This window comes from Hyperolius riggenbachi, chromosome 6, assembly GCF_040937935.1.
Source record: "Hyperolius riggenbachi isolate aHypRig1 chromosome 6, aHypRig1.pri, whole genome shotgun sequence".
NCBI classification, from domain to species: Eukaryota; Metazoa; Chordata; class Amphibia; order Anura; family Hyperoliidae; genus Hyperolius; species Hyperolius riggenbachi.
The window spans coordinates 58,726,579-58,749,530 of record NC_090651.1 but is presented as its reverse complement, the minus strand read 5'-3'; the positions used below and the strand labels follow the sequence as shown (position 1 = coordinate 58,749,530).

The 22,952-nt window shown below is 42.8% G+C and overlaps 1 protein-coding gene across 5 annotated transcripts in view; it reads left to right on the top strand.

The window, feature by feature from the left end:
* PATJ (PATJ crumbs cell polarity complex component) overlaps positions 1-22,952 on the top strand; it is a 396,175-nt gene that overhangs the window by 46,742 nt on the left and 326,481 nt on the right. For all 5 annotated transcript variants that reach the window (XM_068239365.1, XM_068239368.1, XM_068239367.1 and 2 more), the window contains exons 11-18: positions 844-988; positions 5,146-5,280; positions 10,816-10,901; positions 11,217-11,273; positions 14,121-14,255; positions 18,304-18,465; positions 20,226-20,279; positions 22,626-22,778. In XM_068239365.1, coding sequence (XP_068095466.1) covers positions 844-988; positions 5,146-5,280; positions 10,816-10,901; positions 11,217-11,273; positions 14,121-14,255; positions 18,304-18,465; positions 20,226-20,279; positions 22,626-22,778 — 927 coding nt within the window. The remainder of the gene's footprint in view (positions 1-843; positions 989-5,145; positions 5,281-10,815; positions 10,902-11,216; positions 11,274-14,120; positions 14,256-18,303; positions 18,466-20,225; positions 20,280-22,625; positions 22,779-22,952) is intronic.

Here is a 22,952-nt window from a genome sequence, read left to right as displayed (position 1 = left end):
GGCTTGAGTACATTTTTAAAGACTAGCTGTACATGTTTTTTTTGCAAGCTTTCAAAATGTTACGTTTCTTCTTCAGGCATTATTCAGAACTGGATCAGAATCTTAACTCTTAAAGGTATTACCTGAATCAACGTTTATTGGTTTGCTGTCGGCAAATGGGGGGTATTGCTTTCTTTCCACAACCCAAAAATCTACTGCTAGCTCTAAGGCCTTGTTCACATTGCGTTCGGGTCGCGCGAACGTTCGGGCTTGGGCGATTTTTTTTTTTTTTTTTTTTTTTTTTTTTTTTTTTTTTTTGCGATTCCTGGCACTTTGGTAAGCGGTGCGTTTTTGTTAAAAGTGCTTTTCCAGAGCGTTTTTTTTTAATTCACTCCGTGACGCAAGTTAGGAAGTGAACTTTTTGACCCGGAAAAGAATACAATGTATTTGCTGCACAAATCGATTTTATGGTATTAGGTATGGTATTACGATTTTAGGTATTTCCTATACCTTCCATTGAGGCAGAATCTCCCCGAAAATGGTCTATGCAGCGCTTTTCAGATCGGAAAGCGAATGGAACACCCCAATCTGAACTAGTGCACAGGAAAGTATGGTGTAAGCGCTTTCAGGACAATTTTGAAAAATCGCCAGCGCATAAAAAAGCACCTAAATGTGAATGAGCCCTAACTGAATTTTCCCAAGTTGACTGAAGAACATGGTAGATTACGACTGCACTGAGATGAAAGTGTTATGAACTACCCAATATACTCTTTAAATCACTATAGTATGCTGGAAGCTGGATTTATACCCACCAGAACAGAGGTCTTATGGATGTATTGCTCATTGTTTTCATTGATCCTGAAGGTTGATGGAATGAACATCCAGGGTCTGTCCAATCAGGATGTTGTGACTGCACTGCGTAACACTGGGCAGACTGTCCACCTGACCTTGTCCAGGAGTCCTGTTCCAGTCTCCTCACCATCCCTGCCAGAGAGCCCTTCTAACAAAGGTTTGTGTTTCAATAGGGTACTGTCATTACGTTGTTGGGTTTCATTGCTTTTTATGCAGCATCAGTTTGCGCAGATGTTTGAGTTAATTAGGGTACTGTAATAAGAATCAAATGGTGGGGAAGGGGTTATATAGCTCCCTAGGGGAATGTTGAGATATCTGTATTGGTGCTCTGACAGGATCTAAACATTTATGAAGGCCCCTCTGAGAATTCGGCCCCTTAGGCAACGTAGAACTTTTTTTTTTTTTTTTTTTTTAAACCAGATGTCTGGAAATTTCTGCTTCAATATTATTACAATTCTATTCAGCCCATCTCATCTCATCTGCCTGTTTGTCCTGGGACTAGAGGAAAACTTTGCTCAACATCCGGCAACGTTTCTCTGTTTTTGTTCCTTTCATGAAAAACCATTGCTATAAAGTGGACGCATAGCGCCCAACTGTCCCTCTTTGGGAGCCCTGTCCTTCTGTCACTCCCCCCCTCCCCCCTCATGTTTCCCTCTTTCAGGACTTTGTCCCTCTTTCTATGTAAATATATATATTTCTCAACTAAAAAATGTTTGACGCTAAACTTTATTCCCATCCTTTTAAATTGATATATTACTATTTATTTATTGTATTTATAAAGCGCCAACATATTCCGCAGCTCTGGACATTAGTTTAGGTTACAGACAATATATAGGGGTGACATACAGCAAAATGACAATACAGGAATACAAGAAAACCAGATCACACAGCACAGTATGAGTACCAGGTAAAGCTTAGTCAGTCACTGGAGGGGAGCATGGAGAGTAGGCAAGTTAGGTTCAAGTTGGGTGCACAGTAATGGAGGTGCATGATCAGGTAGGACACAAAAGGAGGACTCTGCCCAAAGGCTTACAGTCTTTTAAAATGTTAATATGAAGGAAAATGAACCCGGATAGAAAGGACCAGTGTGGTTTGAATTATAAAAGACATTTTTTTTCTTATGAAATCTTTATAGTATGCGTGACTGCGGCGTGATCAAGGGTGTGGCAGGGGTGTGGCTTAAGTGTCCCTCTTTCTTATTTCAAAAAGTTGGGAGGTATGTGGACAGACTCTGGTTTGTTAGCTCTTTACCAATGGGAATAGCTCGTAAATTTTGGGAGAGGAGAGCAGGAAGTAGGGTTTATTTTATCATCCACACCTTGATGGAGTAAATAACTGGATCACAGGAGAAGAAAATGGCCTTCAGTCCAGATAATAAAGCCAAAGTTGACTAAAGGGGCCCATACACTGGTTGATTTCAGCCATCGATGGATCGATTCTATGGTATCGATCGATCGATTCGATCGATTCTATCGATCGATTTGCAGTTGATTTGATCTATCTGACAGGATGGAAAATCTAGGTTGATCTGCTATAGAATTGATTGATGGCTGAAATCGACCAGTGTATGGGCCCCTTTAAAGTTGCATTGGATTTAATAGTCCAATAATGCATTTAGATTGATATCCAATAGATTTCCAATAGATTTCATTCTGTCAGATCAAATCAATCGAAATCGGCCCGCAAATTGATTGGCTGTTAGATCGTGCATCAATTTGCGATCGATTCGATTGATCGATTGCTGAAATCGATCAGTGTATGGCTCCCTTGAGGTATGATTGCTTCCAGATTTAACTGTTTAAAAGCGGTGCAATTTTTTCATAAGCTTTTAGACCCTAAAAATCCTACTTCTAGATAGATCTGTGGCAGCCCTGCACATTACACATCTTCCAGGGATCCAACTCTGGATGACCTCTGAGCTACAGATTTGCGTCCCGAGCCTGACTCTGGGTTAACCACCAAGGAGTTAAGCCATCCTGGCTTTACCAGCCCGCATGGCTAATGTGTATAATCATAGTTTGGGGAAGATGGAGGGGGTAGGCCAGGTTTTTTTGTTTTGTTAAAGAAACAAAAACGAAACCCATGCAATCTGGTATAGCCAGGATGTCTGAGTCAACCAGCGAGGGGCCATACTAGCCCACATTTGGTACATGCTATGGGGAGCTCTGTAAGCGAGGGGTCACACACACACACACACCCACACACAACACACACCACACACACCACACACACCACACACACCACACACACCACACACACCACACACACCACACACACCACACACACCACACACACCACACACACCACACACACCACACACACCACACACACCACACACACCACACACACACGCGCACACGCGCACACACACACACACCTCTCTTGTCCATGTCACGGACAAGTGGCTCTTCCCCATCTCCGATGCCAAAGAAGAGGTGGGGGTGCACGGAATGGGGGGGGGGGGGCTTATGTTGGAATTTGGGAGCCCCCTTTAATAACGGTTCTTAACACTTGCGAGTTCAAGAACTGCGTATAGCCATATGCCTGTTAACTATGTAACCAGCTGAAATGCGGACCGTACAAGGATCAATAACTGTCTATACAGCAAGAGTTCACTTACTCCCCGGTTAAAATTTGTCCAGGTAGTATTTAAGGACTACATCACACTATCCACGTGACCTCTGTTGAATTTCAGCGGAAATGTGTTAGAGCTGTGTTCCCCCAACCCTGTCCTGTCCTGAGACACTATTTACCTCACTTGTGCATGTTTGTGGTTTTCTGCAAAACATGTACTGTTGGGCCTTGAGGACAGGGTTGGAGAACTGTGTGTTAATGGTGCCCATACACGATACAATAAAAATGTTCGATTTTCCTGTTTGATCTAAATGATCGAATCGAATGAAAGTTGAAAATATTTTTTTTTTTCCAGAAAAATCTCATCGGACATGCTGTAAAGTGTTTTTATTTTTTTTTTATTTTTTTATTTTTTTTTTATTCGATCTAACGGAATAATCGAACTAAATTATGTAAACGAAAAAAATGAAAATTGTACCATGTATGAGCACATTTAGAGAATCTGTTGATCCGCCTGAATTCTACCAATCAGTGCAGAATCTGTCTGATCCACCGCTGTCCCCAACCACTCACTGCCTGCCTGATTTTCTAGCATTGCCTTTTTTTTTTTTTTTTTTTTTTTTTTTTAAACTGTTTGAAAGTGATCAAACCTCACCGGCTGTTTTGATAAGTAATCGAGTATGTATTTCCAATCCGAGTCAGTTTGAAGTGTTTTTAAGTTTCTCTTACGACTTGTTTGGCACAGTCAGATGGTGATGAGCAATGAATGAGGCTTTTAGCTGCCACTGTGAAGCAACCCAGAGTTGAAAGTTCCTCTCCTCTCGCTGTCACCTTTTCTAATTGGCCCTTTGATTCTGTACACAACAAAGTGGCTGTGCTGGAGGCATTCTGAATCATGTCACTGTCTAATTTTATGTCCTACAATCCTCCAAAGCTTTAGCTGTTCAGTTTTTGACACAATTCTCTGATATATCTGTATGCTGCACTCCCTGTTGTGCCTGGCAGCGGGGCCTGAAGGAGCATCAAGGTACAAGTCTAACTGGCAGAAGTTCCAGGCTGTGTGTTCAGCGAATTGGCTGCACCTCATAATAGAAGATGGAACGTTTGGTTCTCTAGTCCAATAGAGTAACCAAGCAGCTCTGGGTGACACAAACCACTAGGAATGTATAGGGGGATAAAAGAGATGGAAAAGCCCTCCTACTAATAAGCAATGCTTGGTGAAATTTGCCTTCTTGAAACAGAAGGAAACTTGCAATAATTCAGTTATAAGTGAACATTTGTGGTTACCCACAATGCACCACCACTGAATATGCAAATTATCTCTTTTCGCCCCTGTAAGCCAGACAAGCATCCAGAACCGCTGGTGTATAGCAAGCTTGCTATGCACCAGTAGTTCTGGATGCTTACCTAGCTTACAGAGGCGAAAAGAGATCATTTGCATATTCAGTAGTGGTGCATTGTGGGTAACCACAAATGTTCACTTATAACTGAATTATTGCAAGTTTCCTTCTATTTTAAGAAGGCAAATTTCACCAAGCATACTCTAGTCCGTCCCCCTATCAGCCTATTTTATTTGTAAAGTACGAGATCTCATATCAATATACAGCACTATATACATATAGGGAGTGCTTCTGTTGCTAAAACTAGGATTAACCTAAAATTATGTACCGTGAGCCATTTAGTACATTCTTCTGTGTGTCATTGCACTGCCTGTTTTAACATCCTCTTTTCTGTGCATAGAACTGGTAAGCATGACCCCACCTCCCTTGCCTTCTGTTCCACCCATGGCCAGAATACGAGAGGTTCCAGATGATTCACAGTATGACGGAGACAACGAGGAGCAAGAGGAGAACTATTCTAATGAACAGCGATCAGGTACATAGCAGTTCCTGCCCTGGCTCCTAGCAAAATATGTTGTTGTTTACACAATTTCTGGGGAAATTTTTTTTTGTACATGTGTTTACACTTCCATAAAAGCGAAATAATTCAGCCCAAATACCTGCATTGTGAAATATCTTAAAAAGTAATTTTTAGGCGAAAAAGCATAGATACTATTGTTTATTTCATTAGTTTATTTTCACCTCGGGTGTCCTTTAAAGCGAGCCCGAGGTAGACTTAAAAAAAACAAGAAAAAAAAAGTAGGCTGCCTTACCCGGGGGGCTAAGCGGATCAGGTAGCCTGAAAAAAAACACCGCTCTCCGCCACTCCCGTGGGTCGCAATGGCCCTCTTTCACTTTCGGGACATATAGGTCACAATGCTGCAATCAGAGACTGTGTGTCTCTCGCAGCGTGCTGGGAGTTGTGGGAGCGGCAGGGGGTGTGGTCAGGGAGAGCTGCCCAATGGCAGCTCTGGAAACCCTGCAGGAACGCCCCTGGTGGGCGTTTTGAACAGGGAATCCCTCTCCCTGTGTTGACCTCTGAGGTAGCGACAAATATTGACGCTAATCTCGGCGGGGGGGGGGGGGGGATAATAGCGTGGCAGTGGGGGGGCAGATAGCAGCGGTGTGGGAACACAGAGGCATGTCATGAGGCAGAGAACATGCCTCTGTGTCCCATCTGCCCCCCCCATCTGCCCACCTTGGGTTCTCTTTAAGGTTAAAAGTTTAAAACCATGTGTTATTGCTGTAACCCGGCTCAAACTGACAATGTTTCAGTCAGAAACACTGCCTTTCGGTCCAAAGGAGCCCACTGGTGACCGTGTGCTGTCTTTCTTTTGCTGCTTAAAATGGACATTGGAAGTTCTAGAGGGCCACATTCGGCCCGCGGGCCTTGTTTGACACCTGTGCTTTAGATGGTCTCAACACTGGACTTCTTTAGCTAAGTATTTGAGGAATGTCCTTTCAGTTTCTGGGTATGAGGTCAGGTGTTAGCCAGCGTGGATTGCTAGATGAAGTGGAAATGGTGCAGGAGCTGTCAAAGCCAATTCTACATGTATGCAGTTTGGAATTGGAAGGTTCTCTTTTTTTACTTGCCTTCTGTTTTTTGGGGTTTTTTTTCTGACATCGTACCTAATGAACTTCTTTGCAGCTTTCTGTGCCATATTCCTCATGACAGCCCACGTCGGTGTTTATTAGCGTGTTTGCTTGTTCCTAATTTAGTTCAGAGCCCTGGCACAGATGGGTCATGTCACCGCTAATGAGCATCCTGGCAGCCCCCTCTCTTCAACCCCCCCACCCACCATGACAACAAGGAAGCCGGCAGAACAAATCTTTCTAATTCAGTACTCGTTTTCAGGCGGCTGAAGAGAGCCAGAAGTTTCTTAAGTTAAATATGACTTAAATGGGAACATTAGACCTGCATTAAGCTCCCGACTGGGGTCAAACATAGGACAGCCAGCTTCTCTGTGGCTTCTCGGCCTGTCAGACGGGCTTACTTATGCAGCAGAGGCCATATTACAGTCATGTAGGGAAGCTGAGAGGGCCGAGACGTCAGGGTAACTGCGATCCTACGGACGAGTGCTTCAGAACTGGCTCTCAGAACAGGTCTCCAGTTACTGCCCGGCCTAATTAAACCAGAAAGGCTTTATAGCTGCCAAATGTATAAATGATGTCCTTGATTGCATTGTACCGATAGGCTCCCGCGATAACAATAATGTCTTGTCAGGTGCTTAATTCCCCCAGGGGGCAATGCAGCTGCCAGAGGATGAACGCTTAAATCACTCCGCCATACTCGCAAATTTATTTATTTTTTTTTCTGTCTTTTCTTACCAACCCATCAAAGTAAATTTGATGGAGATCAATTGTATCTATTACAAATTATGAGAGGTCTCGATTTTCTGCATTGCTCATAGCTCAGGGGCAATTTCACGTGAGATCTGAAATGGATCCCTCTTGGTCACGGTGATCGTCGCTCACCTGGGCGAATGGGAAAAGTTTTTGAAATGTTGCTACAGTATCTGGTGTTGATAGGAACATGTGCACAGCAAAAGATGAAAAAAAAAACTTATGCTGAAACTTTTGATTTATAAGGAAATGGTTACTAACCTAAAATGACTCGCCTTATGCTACGTACACACATGCGACAACGATCGTTAGTTGTGAACGACGAACGAACTTTTAATTGATGAAAGAACGACCTAAGTAAAGTTAGTTTTTAAATGTGTGTAACGATCTGATCGTTAGAACGAACATTACATCATGTAAAGCAACTATTGCGCTTCCGCATAAAAATGAGAAGTTTCATGGAGAAATAGCGAAATGCGCATGTCAAGCCTAGTACGAACGACCGTTTCCAACGATTTACTACTTTTGCAAACGATCGTCGTTGGAAAAAATCCGCCAAGCTAGATCGTTCGTTTTTAACGATCTAGCTCGTCCGTCGTTGGACTTAATGATCGTTGGTTGCTTTTTTTTAAACGATTGTCGTTTGAAACGATCGGGGAGCGATCGTTTCAAACGACTATAGTCGCATGTGTGTATGCACCTTTAGAGTGGAAGGATTACTTAGGATTAAACTTCATTCCAGTCAATGGCTGATACCCCCTTTCCTACAAGAAATCTTGACATTTTCTCTAAATAGATCGGGGGGGGGGGGGTCTGTGTGGCTGATATTGTGGTGAAACCCCTCCCACAGTGTGATGTCATGACCATGGTCCTGACAGTTTGCTGTTTTTGAATATCATTGCATTGTGGGAAATGATGTTTTTTTCAACTGCCAAGCAAGCAATATCTCCCTCTGTGCATAGAACTGTCAGCAACAAATATTCCATACAGATCCCCTGACAGAACTAAACCTGTCACCATCAGGGGTACATTTCAAATTCCATTGGTCCTGTTCTGATGCTCGGGTGCCCACCATAGGCAGGGATCGGCATGCAAACTCTACTGGTGTGCGAAAAATAGGTGTGGCCAAAACATGATATAGGAGGAGCCAAATACTAGCAGTTTCTAGGCTAAATTGCACCCATGGCGAGGGCGTAAAATGCGTGGAGACAGGTATAGGTGCCCTTATAGTTACCCCAGTATAGGTTAGATAGGTAGGTGCCGGCAGTATAGGCTAGATGGGTAGGTGCACCCAGTATAGGTTAGATAGGTAGGTACCCCTCAGTATAGGTTAGATAGGTAGGTACCCCTCAGTATAGGTTAGATAGGTAGGTACCCCTCAGTATAGGTTAGATAGGTAGGTACCCCTCAGTATAGGTTAGATAGGTAGGTACCCCTCAGTATAGGTTAGATAGGTAGGTTGCCCCCAGTATAGGTTAGATAGGTAGGTTGCCCCCAGTATAGGTTAGATAGGTAGGTACCCCTCAGTATAGGTTAGATAGGTAGGTACCCCTCAGTATAGGTTAGATAGGTAGGTACCCCTCAGTATAGGTTCAATAGGTAGGTGCACACAGTATAGGTTAGGTAGGTACTCCTCAGTATAGGTTAGATAGGTAGAAGCCCCCAGTATAGGTTAGATAGGTAGGTGTCTCCAGCAATAGAGGCAGGGAGAATTCACCTGCCCTGGTCCTGCACGCAGCCTCTATCTTCTTCCTGTCCCGCCGTCTGTTGCATCAGTAAGAGCTCCCCCTGTGATGACATGGGGTTACGTCCTCACAGGGGGCGCTGTTACCATAGCAACAGACGCTGCACACCGAGACGGGATGAAGATAGAGGCTGAGTGCAGGATCGAGGCAGGTGAGTTGAAACTTTGCTCTGCCCACTCAAAATCCCCCGCACCGCCCCCCCCCCCCCCCTGCCCCTGCGCACACCCTCTTGCCGCTCCGCCGCCAGCCGCAGAGCAAGGTCCCCCTTTGTGTGTGGCCCCAAGCGGGGGCGTGACTCGCCTGTATGCTGGCGGCGCCCCTGGTCCTATGAGCAGCGAAATCCAATGTTGTGTGTATTCTGAACCCTTTTTCTCATGGCAGCTAAGTGTGCTACAAGAGCTCTTTTTTTAGGATTGCACTTGACAGGCTTACCTTTGTCTTACTATACATATCACGGAGCACTGGGCACTCGGACCCTGCTGTGGGTTCACAGGATGTCCTTTCTTTAGTCACTTTTTCTACTTTTACACTTTGATGATCGATACGGACCATTGGATATGGTCAATGAGACTTTTGGACTAATGGAAATGTTATGTTAGTTTTATGCAAATGTAGGCATCTTGGATTAAAGAGGACCTGAACTGATGCATAGGACACAAGGAAAACACACACAAAAAAAAATCGACCCTGTGTGTTTAGAAAGGAGAGCTTGTCAAATTGCCCTAATCTGCAAGTAATCACAAGCTCTTAGCTATGTCGGCTCTGAAATTCATCAGACACAGCTAATATTTTAACATGGGAGGTTAACCCTTTCTCTGCTTCCATGAAATCAGGAAGTACACACTGCAGGTTTATTGCAGGAATTCTGTAAAATATAACAAATGTTTTTTCTTTAACCACTTCACCTCCTTTGCTACGCTGATCTACTCCCCACAAAACTTTACTTGAAGCTCAGGGGAGTAGATAGGCGTACTTGTGGTAAACAGTGTGCTGTATGCCCAATAAGCTATCTGATTATGTATATAGGGCATCATTTTAACCGTGACAAGTGAGAGAATAGATTTTGTGTTGTTTAACAACTGAGGGCTAAGTCATGTGATTTTTTTTTTTTTACCGGAAAACTGAATGAAAAGCAATAAAACTGTTATTTTCATGTACTCTATACCCCTAAATAAATACTAGTAAAAACAAACAAAAGTGACAGCATTGAAAAGAGAATACATAGTTACCCTAGGGACTTCGCTTTTAAAATATGTATGCCATGAGAGTGTATTACTGATAATCATGAAGATAAGGGCTTTTAATTACTGATAGAGTACAATGAGAAAACAAAAAACACAAACCAGAAACTAATATATTATCGCCATACATTGTACTAGGAACATTATTTAAATGTTGAGATAACCAGGACAAATTAGCAAATACAATGTGTGGGTTTTACCTATGGTAACATTGTTTATTTGAAAACTATAGTGCATGGAAATGGAGAAATAGTGTATTTTTTCTTTTTTTCCCTCATTTTTCCCTTTAGAATGCACAGATAATAGCATAATTACTAATAGCAAATATCACCCTCACAAAGCATAATTTGTGGCAAAAAAAACAAGATATAGATAATCTACATCTGATGAGTAGCAATAAAGTTATTGGTGAATGAATGGGAGGAGCGCTGAAATGTGAAAATTGCTCTGGCTTTTAAGCAAAAAACCCTGTGGTGCTGAAGTGGTTAAAGGTTATTATGCTGCTGCTTATTTTTTAGAGCAGAGGAGAAGTTCTGAGTTCAGATCCACTTTAAAGCCACTCAAAAGCAGTTTTTTTGTGTGCTATATTTGCACAGTGACCTATGGTCTTTCAGCTGCAACAATGCTGAAAATGTGTAATTCTCTTCCTTCTTTGCTTTCTTTAGAATTTGTATGCGATTGCAAATTGAATTTGTTTTCTAGGACCTCCTCTGATTCCTCTAACTCCGGAGGCTGAAGCACTGAAGTCCAAGTGGGAGAAACGTCTTGGCCCTGATTATTTAGTCATGGTACGTAAAACTAGTTCCGTGCGTAAAATGAATCCAGTTTCAGGGATTCCTTCTAAAGATGTTCATAAACAAGTGTTTAGAAATGTTGGAAACTTCTTTAAAACACGTAAGGAGGCATGACCTTGATCTAAAATACTAAGGCCCACCACAGTTATCTTGCTGTGCTTGATTTCTTTGTTCCAGATATGGTATGTTCTATCAAGAGAATAATTGCTAATGTTTATATCCAGTGAGACTAGATTAAATTGACATGCATGCCCTGTATAAGATCATAGAGACGCTCCAATATTGTTCCATATTTCTTGCCCTTGTTAGGTTGTCGATCTGGATACAAAGATTGAAGATGATGAAGAACTGCAAAAATATTCTAAGGTTTGTTAACATTGGCTTAGTCTCCATCTTACTTTTACCTATATTCTTCAAAATCCCATCAAATTGCTGTAGAAACTGTGAGAGCCTTTTAAGTTTGATTAAACAAAACCTTTGCAGAGCTGTCCACTACTAGAGATTGTATTTTTAAAATTTTAAATTCTACTCTGTTTTCTGTAAGGCCAGTAACCATGATGGAAGAAGGAAAAAAAAAAGGGGGGGGGGGGGGGGTGGTATAGAGTGATATATAAATAAAAATATATTTATTATTGGGAGTGGGAGTGAACAAGCAAATAAATACAGGATCTTCTCAAAAAATTAATATATTGTGATAAAGTTCATTATTTTCTGTAATGTACTGATAAACTTTAGACTTTTTTGTATATATTTTAGATTCAAATACACACATCTGAAGTAGTTCAAGCCTTTTATTGTTTTTCTTATTGATGATTTTGGCATACAGCTCATAAAAACCCAAAATTCCTATCTCAAAAAATTAGCATATTTCATCCGACCAATAAAAGAAGTGTTTTTAAAACAAAAAAAAGTCAACCTTCTAATAATTATGTTCAGTTATGCACTCAATACTTGGTCGGGAATCCCTTTGCAGACATGACTGCCTCCATGCCACGCCGCATTGAAGCAATCAGCCTATGGCACTGATCAGGTGTTATGGAGGCCCAGGATGCTTCGATAGCGGCCTTAAGCTCATCCAGAGTGTTGGGTCTTATGTCTCTCAACTTTCTCTTCACAATATCCCACAGATTCTCTATGGGGTTCAGGTCAGGAGAGTTGGCAGGCCAATTTAGCACAGTAATACCATGGTCCGTAAACCATTTACCAGTGGTTTTGGCACTGTGAGCAGGTGCCAGGTCGTGCTGAAAAATGAAATCTTCATCTCCATAAAGCTTTTCAGCAGATGGAAGCATTAAATGCTCCAAAATCTCCTGATAGCTAGCTGTATTGACCCTGCCTTTGATAAAACACAGTGGACCAACACCAGCAGCTGACATGGCACCCCAGACCATCACTGATTGTGGGTACTTGACACTGGACTTCAGGCATTTTGGCATTTCCCTCTCCCCAGTCTTCCTCCAGACTCTGGCACCTTGATTTCCGGATGACAAGTAAAAGTTGCTTTCATCCGAAAAAAGTACTTTGGACCACTGAGCAACAGTCCAGTGCTGCTTCTCTGTAGCCCAGATATAGAATAACGGGAGTAATAGAGGCGCCAATCAAGTATAAAATCGGTTAAAAAAACGTCTAAAAGGCGGGAAATGGGTGGACTCACCTCCCCCAAATGAAAAATGACCAGGCTGATGTAGCCGTAGGAATTTATAATTCAATTTATTAAAACAATTCTCCAGTAGTGATGCTTAAATTGAATTATAAATTCCTACGGCTACATCAGCCTGGTCATTTTTCATTTGGGGGAGGTGAGTCCACCCATTTCCCTCCTTTTAGACGTTTTTTAACCGATTTTATACTTGATTGGCGCCTCTATTACTCCCGTTATTCTATATCTGGGCTACAGATTGGCGCCTCTATTACTCCCGTTATTCTATATCTTAGTCCACCCTTGGTGGAGGGGTGTATCCCCATTTTTTCCGATCTATAGAGCGACTTTTTAGACTTGAGTGGGGTCGGGTTACAATTCTCCCCACCTGCTGTATCAGTGGTTGCCTATGTGGTAACCCTGACTTGTGAGTATAACTTTTATTTTTATCATATCCTCCATTTGTTCTAAAATACTACACCAGATTTGGCTCTCGGTTTGTTTCATTTCTGTCTTCTCTGTAGCCCAGGTCAGGCGCTTCTGCCTCTGTTTCTGGTTCAAAAGTGGTTTCATGCTTCCATCTGCTGAAAAGCTTTACGGAGATGAAGATTTCATTTTTCAGCACGACCTGGCACCTGCTCCTGTGCCAAAACCACTGGTAAATGGTTTACTGACCATGCTATTTCTGTGAGCTATTGTGAAGAGAAAGCTGAGAGACGCAAGACCCAACACTCTGGATGAGCTTAAGGCCACTATCGAAGCATCCTGGGCCTCTATAGCACCTGATCAGTGCCACAGGCTGATTTCCTCCATGCCACGCCGCATTCAAGCAGTCATTTCTGCAAAAGGATTCCTGACCAAGTATTGAGTGCATAACTGAACATAATTATTTGATGGTTGACTTTTTTTGTTTTAAAAACCCTTTTCTTTTATTGGTTGAATGAAATATGCTAATTTTTTGAGATAGGAATTTTTGGGTTTTCGTGAGCTGTATGCTAAAATCATCAATATTAAAACAATAAAAGGCTTGAATTACTTCAGTTGTGTGTATTTGAATCTAAAATATATGAAAGTCTAATGTTTATCAGTACATTACAAAAAAATAATGAACTTTATCACAATATGCTAATTTTTTTAGAAGATCCTGTAAAGTGACAGATTCTGAGTACTTTTGTTGGCAGTGGCGTAGCTAAGAAGCTGTGGGCCCCAGTGCAAGTTTTTGCATTGGGGCTCGCCAAGCATGCTATATCATAACTAATACGGCACACCAAAACCAATCGAGGACAACCACCGTTTTAGAGGTGCAAGAAAGGGATTGGAAGCAATGTTTTAATGATCACTACTATTCAAAGCACCTATAGAAGTGATTATTACAAGCACAGAACCAAGAGCTAATACTTTGAGGGTGGGCCCCTTGCGTCCCTTCTAGCCCAAGGGCCCCGATGGGGTCACTACCTCTGCACCCCCTATTTGCTACGCCACTGTTTGTTGGGATCAAACAGCCCTCTACTTGCTAATGTTACAGAAAAATAATTTGTAATTCTAAATTAATGGTTTCATTGTATTTAATCTAGCTTCTTCCAATCCACACCATGAGATTAGGGGTGGAGCTGGACTCGTTTGATGGCCATCACTATATTTCTTCAATTGCTGCTGAAGGTCCTGTTGCCAAACTTGGAATTTTACAGCCAGAAGATGAATTGTTGGAGGTAAGTGATAAAACGCAAGTGTGATAAAATGGAAATGTGAACTGTTAGGATCTGAATTTTGCTGCATTTGTGGATCAGGGTCACAAGCTGGCTGTTTTATGAAAATATCAGTCCAGTCCAGATCCCTCTCCCCCCAATAAATAAATGGGTCCACCACGAATAAAAGTGCCAAGAAAAGGGCACCACACCATGTTGAACATATGATGCACAAATATCATTTTTTTTTTTAAATTTAAGTAGAAGTCGAGGAAAGCTCATAGTCCATGTCACGGAAACGACTTTAGAGGCAATGCCATTAAAACATAAAATCTTTCCCTCACACGGGTATTGCAAACGACCAACCAATTGAAATGTGTGTGCAAGCGGAAACAACAGTTTGCATGACGTATCTGCATTCAGTAGAACATTGTCGCTCATAGACCTTGTACACATAGGCAACTGCAAGATATCTGCCCAACAATTGTGTGAATCTCCGCTGAGCGGATTGAGCAAAAAAAGCCTCATATCCGTCGCTTGTCATTGCTACATTTCTCCATACAATTATTGTCCAACACTGTGCTTATCGGACGTTTAAAAAGACTTAAGTTGGGCGTGTGCAGAAAGCTTCAGATTAGACAGGAAGTGCCTCTCAATGGCTCATTTCAGTTTACTGCCTCACAGTTATACACTACCCAGCAAGCTCATAGTGAACCAGAAATCCTAGGAATGTGTAAGGGGCTAAAAATGAACAAAAAGCCCTCTTACTAAAATGCTATGCAAAACAAAAAGTTTGCCTCCTTTAAAACAGAAGGAATTTGCAATAATTCAGGTTGGAGTGAGGATATGTCTCCCACGATGCAACACTGCGGAATATGCAAATAATCTTTGTTGTCCCTGGTAGCTAAACACACCTCTAGAACTGCTGGAATGCAATGATGTGTCAGCTTGCCACCCTGGCATTCTATTAAAATCGCCAGGGTGGCGCAGCAGTTTTTTTTTTTTCCTTCCACCCCTTCCGATCGCCTCTGTCGATCAGAGCAAACAGGAAATCCCGTTAAGAACAGGATTTCCTGTTTGGCTTCCCCATCGCAACGATCGGGATGACATCATCCACGTCATGGCGTCGGAGGGAGTCCCGATCCACCCCGTAGCGCAGCCTGGCGGTGATTGGCCAGGCTGCGCAAGGGGTCTCGGGGGGTGGGGGGTGTGTGCCTGTTACGCGACGGGTAGCAGTACATCGGCGGCGAGTGGCGGCGATCGGTACAAACACGCAGCTAGCAAAGTGCTAGCTGCGTGTTTTTTTAAAAAAAAATTGTGAAAATCGGCCCACCAGGGCCTGAACAATCCACCACGGCGGTCATGGACGAGATGAGCTTGTCCAAACCGCTAAGGTGGTTAATTGTACAGAGCCACAATAATCCAACATGCATACGTGAAGACTGGATGGTCTTCATGCCTCACAATGTAATAATATCTAAAACAGAAAGTGATAAGAGGCGGTAATACATGTATGTAGAATCTTTGCAATGTGTTGTTCCTCAGTTTTTATTCCATGAAAGTAGAGTTGTACTTTAAAGAAAAATCTAGTTCTGAGAGGTTTTACTCGGAGAGCAATTTCTGAGCAGCACAGGTTTATCCATTATGATTCTCCTCACACTCGCTCTGACCCAAAGAGCTATAGTGCCGTGTCAGTACTCAGCCTTCACATAATTTAATAACCTCAAAAGGCTGTTGGATCTGCTTTTTTCGGAAATTTAATCTTGCTCTGGAAGAAATGACATATTTTGACAAAAATAAAAAGTACACTACAAGACCTAATGTTGGTTAAAGCACTGCAGACTTCCACAACAGGGAAACTAAGAAGAAAATTTACAGCGGTTTGGCATTGTAGAAGAGTGAGGTTACACCCTAACACTTAGTATCGCTTCATATTTACGTGCTAGGGATGGAATCCTGAACATGGACTGCCTTCCTCTATCAGTGTAGATACTATGAATAAAAGATTTGCCTGGGCCAGACTGATACAGCAAAGTGTGAGGAAACCTTGGAGTCTGCAGATCGTTGGCCAGTGTCATTCTGATGCTGCCAATTTTGCAGTTCTTAAAGCACACCTGAAGTGAGAGGGATATGGAGGCTGACATATTTATGTCCTTTTTAAACAATGCAAATTGTCTGGCTGCCCTGCTGATCATCTGTTTGTAATACTTTTAGCCTCAGACCTTGAACAAGCATGCATATCAGGTGCTCTGACTAAAATCTGACTGGATTAGCTGCATGCTTGTTTTAGATGTGTGATTCAGATACTACTGCAGCCAAAGAGATCAGCAGGGCTGCCAGGCAACTGGTATTGTTTAAAATAAATAAATAGATATGGCAGCCACCATATGCCTCTCGGTTCAGGTTCTCTATAACCTCCTTAGCGGTTATTATAAGTCCAGCTGGGGTGGAAAAAACAAGCTAGAAGCAGTTCTTCCGAGCTGAACTTGTGGGTCGCTGGTGGGAGGTCTCTGCAGAGCAATGTGCGCAGTGGGCATTTTCACTCACCTCCCGGGGGATCCCGACGTCGGCCGCCATTCTTCTTCCTCTCCTCCGAGGCTCTGCTTCCCCCTGGTGAGATCGCTAACTTGACGACAGCTGGCAATCTCACTATAGGGTCACAGCGCCACCCGGAGGACGGAGGGAGAACTGCAGCGCTGGATCCCAGGGAGTTGAGTGAGTGCAGGGCTGCTGCAGATCTGAGGTGTGATTTACCCCCCCCAGGCTTTAGGGTCTAAAAGCATGCTAAAAAAAATTGCACCGCTTTTAGACCCTAAAATCTGGAAAGAATCAGACCACCAAGGGGGTTAAAGGATCACTGTCAAAAAGTTTGCAAAATGTACAATACATATGTACACATACCGGTACATATACGATGTACATTTACAGGGATTTGATTGTGAGCTACTGGGATGGACAGTTACTGACAAGACCATATACCCTGTACAGCGCTGCGGAATATGTCGGCGCTATATAAATAATAATAATTTGTCCGAGTAATGACGCTGGTTTCTTATAAAGCTGTCACAGTAATAATAATTAATCTGACAGCTCTGAACCTCTTGACAGGTTTTAGACCAGTCCAGCGCCTCATGGGGGATTCTCCACAGATGTCCTGTATTGTAAATGGCTCTTTCTGAATGGCAATGGTACAGACTAACTGTCAGAATAATGTACAAACAAGCAGGCAGACTGGGCAGCATATTTGTATAGGTCCAGGGGTGTTTTTTTTAATAAAAAAAAATTAAAGGAAACAGAGAATCCACCTTTACTGCAATGCCACAATAAAGAGGACCTCCAGTAAAATCCGTAAAGCTCTTTTAAAGCAGACCTGAACTCAGAACTTCATCTCTGCTCTACAAGATAAGAAAGTGCATTATAACCTGTACAGAAAAACATTGCCTTGTTACAGCCTTATAGAATTTCTTCAGAGATGCTGCAGTGTAGTTACTTCATGGTATGCTGAGAGCACAGAAAAGGTTAAACTCCTGTGTTTACATATTAGCTCTGAACCCGACAGACAGCTGGGAGCTCACATTACACTAGTTCATTATATGCTGAGAAGGGAGAATTAGACAGGCTGTTCTCTATAAAGACACGCATGGTGGATTTCTCTGTGTTCTCCTTCTCTCCTGTGCAAGAGTTCAGGTTCGGTCAAGTCAGGTTTCTTTTGAAACTACATGCCCACAGACAAAAACACCATGATGGCTTTTACCCCAAATGTCTCTGTAGGTGGAGGTGGCCATAGCTGTGTTGCCTCAGCCTGCCCCAGCTCAGCAGCCACAGCCTAATAGGTGGCTGCTGAGCTGGGAGCAATGCAGGTGGGAGTGGCCACAGCTTAGGAAACGGCTTGCTCTGAAATGGCTTGCTGTAGTAAGTGGAGTTCAGTGCAGTGGAGTACGGCATTATTACGATATCACCTCTTGTTTGCTGTATTTGGCTTGTGCTGTGCTGAGAATATGCATTAAATGTTTGTGCATAGTCAGATATTTTTCCTATATAACCTAGAGCACACTTGGTTTTGTTTTAACAGGTGAACCAAGTACAGCTGTATGGAAAATCCCGCAGAGAAGCCATATCCTTCCTCAAAGAGGTTCCTCCTCCCTTCACACTGGTTTGCTGTCGTCAGTTGGTGGATGATGAGACTGAAAGCTTTGTAGATGAGCGAAAAGATTCCATAATCAAAGAGGAATTGGTAATTTGACATTTACCTCCTTAATAATCGTTAGTGCATAACAGAAATAGTCTTGGGTTCTATTCCCGGTCAAGACACTATCCGCATTATGTTTGTATGTTCTTCATGTACTTGCATGAGCTTCCTCTGGGTCCTCGGGTTTTCTACCACATTCCATAAACCGACTGGTATGTTCAAGGACAACTATCAGAAGGTACCCATTTATCAAGGCCATGCTTTTGTATCTGCAGTTTGTCCTGGTTAGCTGTAGGAGCTGCCATATACCCTCCCCCTCCTTCTGCCCTTATTTATCCAGGAGAAGGTGTGAATGTAATAGTGTGACTTCCATAAACCGTTTGAAATACAGTGCGCTCCCTACCCACCCCTGCTAATGAAAGCTTGATTTCTTCCATTTTTCATAGAATATGAATAACACAAAAACTTTTCTTTCACTCATGGTTAGGGATTGGCTGAAGCCATTTGCGGTCAAAAACCTGTCAAAGACCTAAATCACAATCGCTACACAAATTACTCAAATGACCCTGATCAAAAGTTTATATACCCCAGTTCTTAATATTGTGTATTGTCCCCTTTAACATCAATGACCGCTTAAAGTCTTTTTTGGTAATTGTGTATAAGGCCCTTTACCGTTTCACATGGTAAAGCTTCCCATTCTTCCTAGCAAAAGGCCTCCAGTTCCCATACATTCTTGGACTGTCTTGCATGAACTGCACGTTTGAGGTCTCCCCATAGTGAGTCAATGATATTGAGGTCAGGAGACTTAAATAGCCACTCCAGAATCTGTGTTAACAGTTAAAAACAAAAGCGAAAAAGGGGGGTGGCTTACCTCAATTACTGCAAATTCATATATAAACATGAATGTTGAATAAGCACAGGCAACGCGTTTCGTGGGTCCTCTGCCCACTTCATCGGGCCAAATTGCCAAAGGGTTTCACAAGCCAGGTGCAGAGCACCTCTCACCTCAGGTCCCTTTAAAGAGTAACTGTTAGAAATAGAGAATTGATTTTGTTTTTCATGCCTATCTGTTGATCATATAAAAGGAATGCTAATAAGGCAATGCATAACTTTAAAATCAATCTTACTTTTTTATTGCAGAGATTAATCCTAATGTCCCCAGCTCCTTAGTACGCAGCCAGTAATCAGCCGCAAACGAGAAGTTGCAGTGCAGGCTGGGGCGGGGGAGGGGGGGGGGCGAGGAGTTTCTGCACAGACATAGCTAGTTCACCCTGATTGGTTGCAGCCTGTGTCACACTCACTCTTTTTCCTCTCATTGGCTGCCTCCCATGACTGTCTGTGTCTTCCGCCTCACCACACTCTAGCCCGAGGCATCTCCGCTGATTCATGAGGGTAGTGGCTGCCACCACCGCATCGCATCCATGGGAACCCCCGTTCCTCCTACCATTTCCTTAGGGATTCCCTGCCTGAGACATAACACTCGCTATTGGTGTGGGGAGGAGGGGGGAGTAAAAATGGCCCCTGCCAGCGAACAGAATTCTCTGCATTTACCTTTTTTTATTTTATAAAGTTCACTGAAATCAACACTTGGACCATGCAATACAGGTTATGTAAGTAGAGCTAGTATTTATCTGCTTATGTCATTTTTTTTTATCTGGCTGACGGCTCCTCTTTAGGCATCACTGTACATCCGTCCTTGAAGCCTAATACAGGAGCCATGCTCCTCAGGGTCTAGGTAGTACATATACTGGATTTACCAGGTTTTATCCAGAGGCAAAGAGGTATTTATTTATGTTTGCTTCCAGGAAGAAGAGGTGTTCCAGCCACCACAAGCGACTGACCTGGGTCACAGTAGCAAGGTGACATACAGACTTTTTCACTTGTATTGTATAACTCTTCTAATCGCTGGTCCTGGTTAGATATAATATGATGATAAATTCATTCAGATTTGATATCATATTTGCGGATGCTTTGCTTTTGCTTTAGGTTTAATATGTGGCTGAATAGAGTACTGGTTAAGGGCTCTGCCTTTGACATGGGAGACCAGGGTTCGAATCCTGGCTAGGTCAAGTACTCAAAATTCAGTAAGGAGTTCAAGGCAAGACTCCCTAACACTGCAGGGTGGCCTCTTGAGCGCGTCCCAGTGGCTGCAGCTCTTGAGCGCTTTGAGTCCGACAGGAGAAAAGCGCTATACAAATGTTCGGATTATTATTATTATGTAACTACTTAGGTGCAGGATAATATTCTGAGTATGGCCGCAAGGTAATCGGGGCATGAGGAGGAGTCTAAAGACTGTTCTCCCTGCGCTAGGTTCTCAGGAAATAGAACAATTATAATCCCCTGCTCATTATCTACAGGATTTTTTTCCCATGGCCACTTAATTCAGGCTTCGGCTATAACCGGTACCTAAATTGCATAGTGAGCGCCGCTATAGCTGTACGGTGGCTCCCAAATCCAGCGCTGTCTCTTAAGATTCCTCTAAGATAGATATACACCACGCAAAGAGACATTATTATTATTATTATTATTATTATGATGATGATGATGATGATGATGAAGATATCCTGCACAGATGTACAGTAAATAGGGTAACAAGTAGTAACAATGACGTAGGAGGAGGAGAGTACCCTGCCCACTAGAGCTTGCAGTCTAGGAGGTGGGGAAACATAGTATACTATAGATAGAGGAAAGGCAACTTTGGGTAATGAGTGATGAAGGGTTAAGAGCAAGGGCAAGATATGTGGGAGAGCTTTAAGAGGTGAATTTGGAGGGTATGCTAAATGTTTTAAAGGTAGGAGCACGTCTAATGGGTTGAGAGAGAGAAGTCCATATAGTGAGGTCAGCCCTAGAGAAGTCTTGGAGCTATACATGGAAATAGGTTATGGGCGATTAAAGGACACCTGAATCCAGAGGCATATGGAGGCAGCCATATTTATTTCCTTTTAAACAATACCAGATGCCTGGCTGTCCTGCTGATCTTTGCCTGCAGTAGTGTCTGAAGCACGCACCTGAAACAAGCATGTGGCAAATCGTCAGATTTCTGTCAGAAACACCTGATCTGCGTGCTTGTTCAGAGTCTGTGGCTAAAAGGATTGGAGGCAGAGGATTAGGGGGACAGCTGGGCAGTTTGCATTGTTTAAAAGAAAGTAAATATGGCAGCCTCCACATGGGCGCTGGAAAAGTGGCCGCTATAAAGTCACACCTGAGTGCGGCCGTGCTTAGACGCGGAAAGCAGTAGTTTTTTTTTTTTTTTTTTCTTTTTTTTTTTTTTGGCGCTGAGTAACACTGCCCCGTGTCAAACAAAGACGTGTGGTACTGCAATGCTATCATTCAGGTGCATGAATTTGCAGCCAGTAGGCTGAACTGTCCAACAAATGTGCAGTTCAGCCATCCTTGACAAAGGGGCCTAAATAAACCCATTAGAAGGATAAGGTACGGTAATTGTTCTCACCACTGCTCATTCGCTTGTGAAAATGCTAATTCCCTCACTGCAATGCTGTAATACTTTGAGGTATTCTCCTGGAACAAATACACAGATCGAGAAACCCGTTCAGATACTGATCCCCGATGGGCGACAAGTAGATACAGTAGATGAAATGAGACTGCAGTGTAATGAAGTTAGGTGAAGCCTCATAAACACTTACGAGATATGTCGCCTGCCGCTACTGGTACCTGATCCCTCAGGTGACATTGCAGGACCAAGGCTGACGAACGCATCGCTAGCCTACAGGCTAACCACGTGTTCTGTTCCTATGCAGGAGTATAAGTGGGGAGAACCAGGCTCTCAGCCATCAGTTGACTGAAGCGATCTGTAGGACAGAATGCTAACCGAGGGGGGGCTGTGGGCTACTTTACACATGCTGGATTCTTTGTCGTTAACTGCCTTAGCCGAGTTTCATCTAGTGTGTTTGGGGCTTTAGTTTAATGAGATGGATTCTAAGGGCCTGTATGAATGTACCAAAGGTAAAAGAATACCTAAAGGGGTAAGGGAGGTAGTTCCAGAGTGGGAATAGCCCTTGAGAAGTCTTGAAGTTTCACATGGGGTGAGTTTGAGTGAAGATGACATTAGTAATTGGAGAAAAAGAGAATGGTTAGGAGTGTGTATGTTGGCAATTGCCACTAGTGTACGTTTTGCCTTTTGCCTCATAGTTCTCAGGTGGCTCCTCTGTGGCTTCATACCTCCAGAATCTTTCTTCTTGTTGTAGGAGAAGCTGTCGCAAGACACAACACAGTCCTTCCTGGCCAATAATAACGATGAAGCTGATGATGGAGAGCTGACCTTGTGGTCTCCAAAAGTGGACGTTATTGAACTGGAAAAAGATAAAAGGGGTTTGGGGTTCAGTATTCTGGATTACGAGGTATGTTTTATCTCTGCGATTGTAGAGAGACTTTTCTATGATAAATTTACCCTTAAACTGCATCTGTATGAACTTTTCCATTTGTTTTCCTTTTGCATGGGAATGAATTGCATGATACTGAAGTCTAAGCAGATATTGAGTAACAGAACTTTAAAGCGGTGCTTTGGAGGAAAA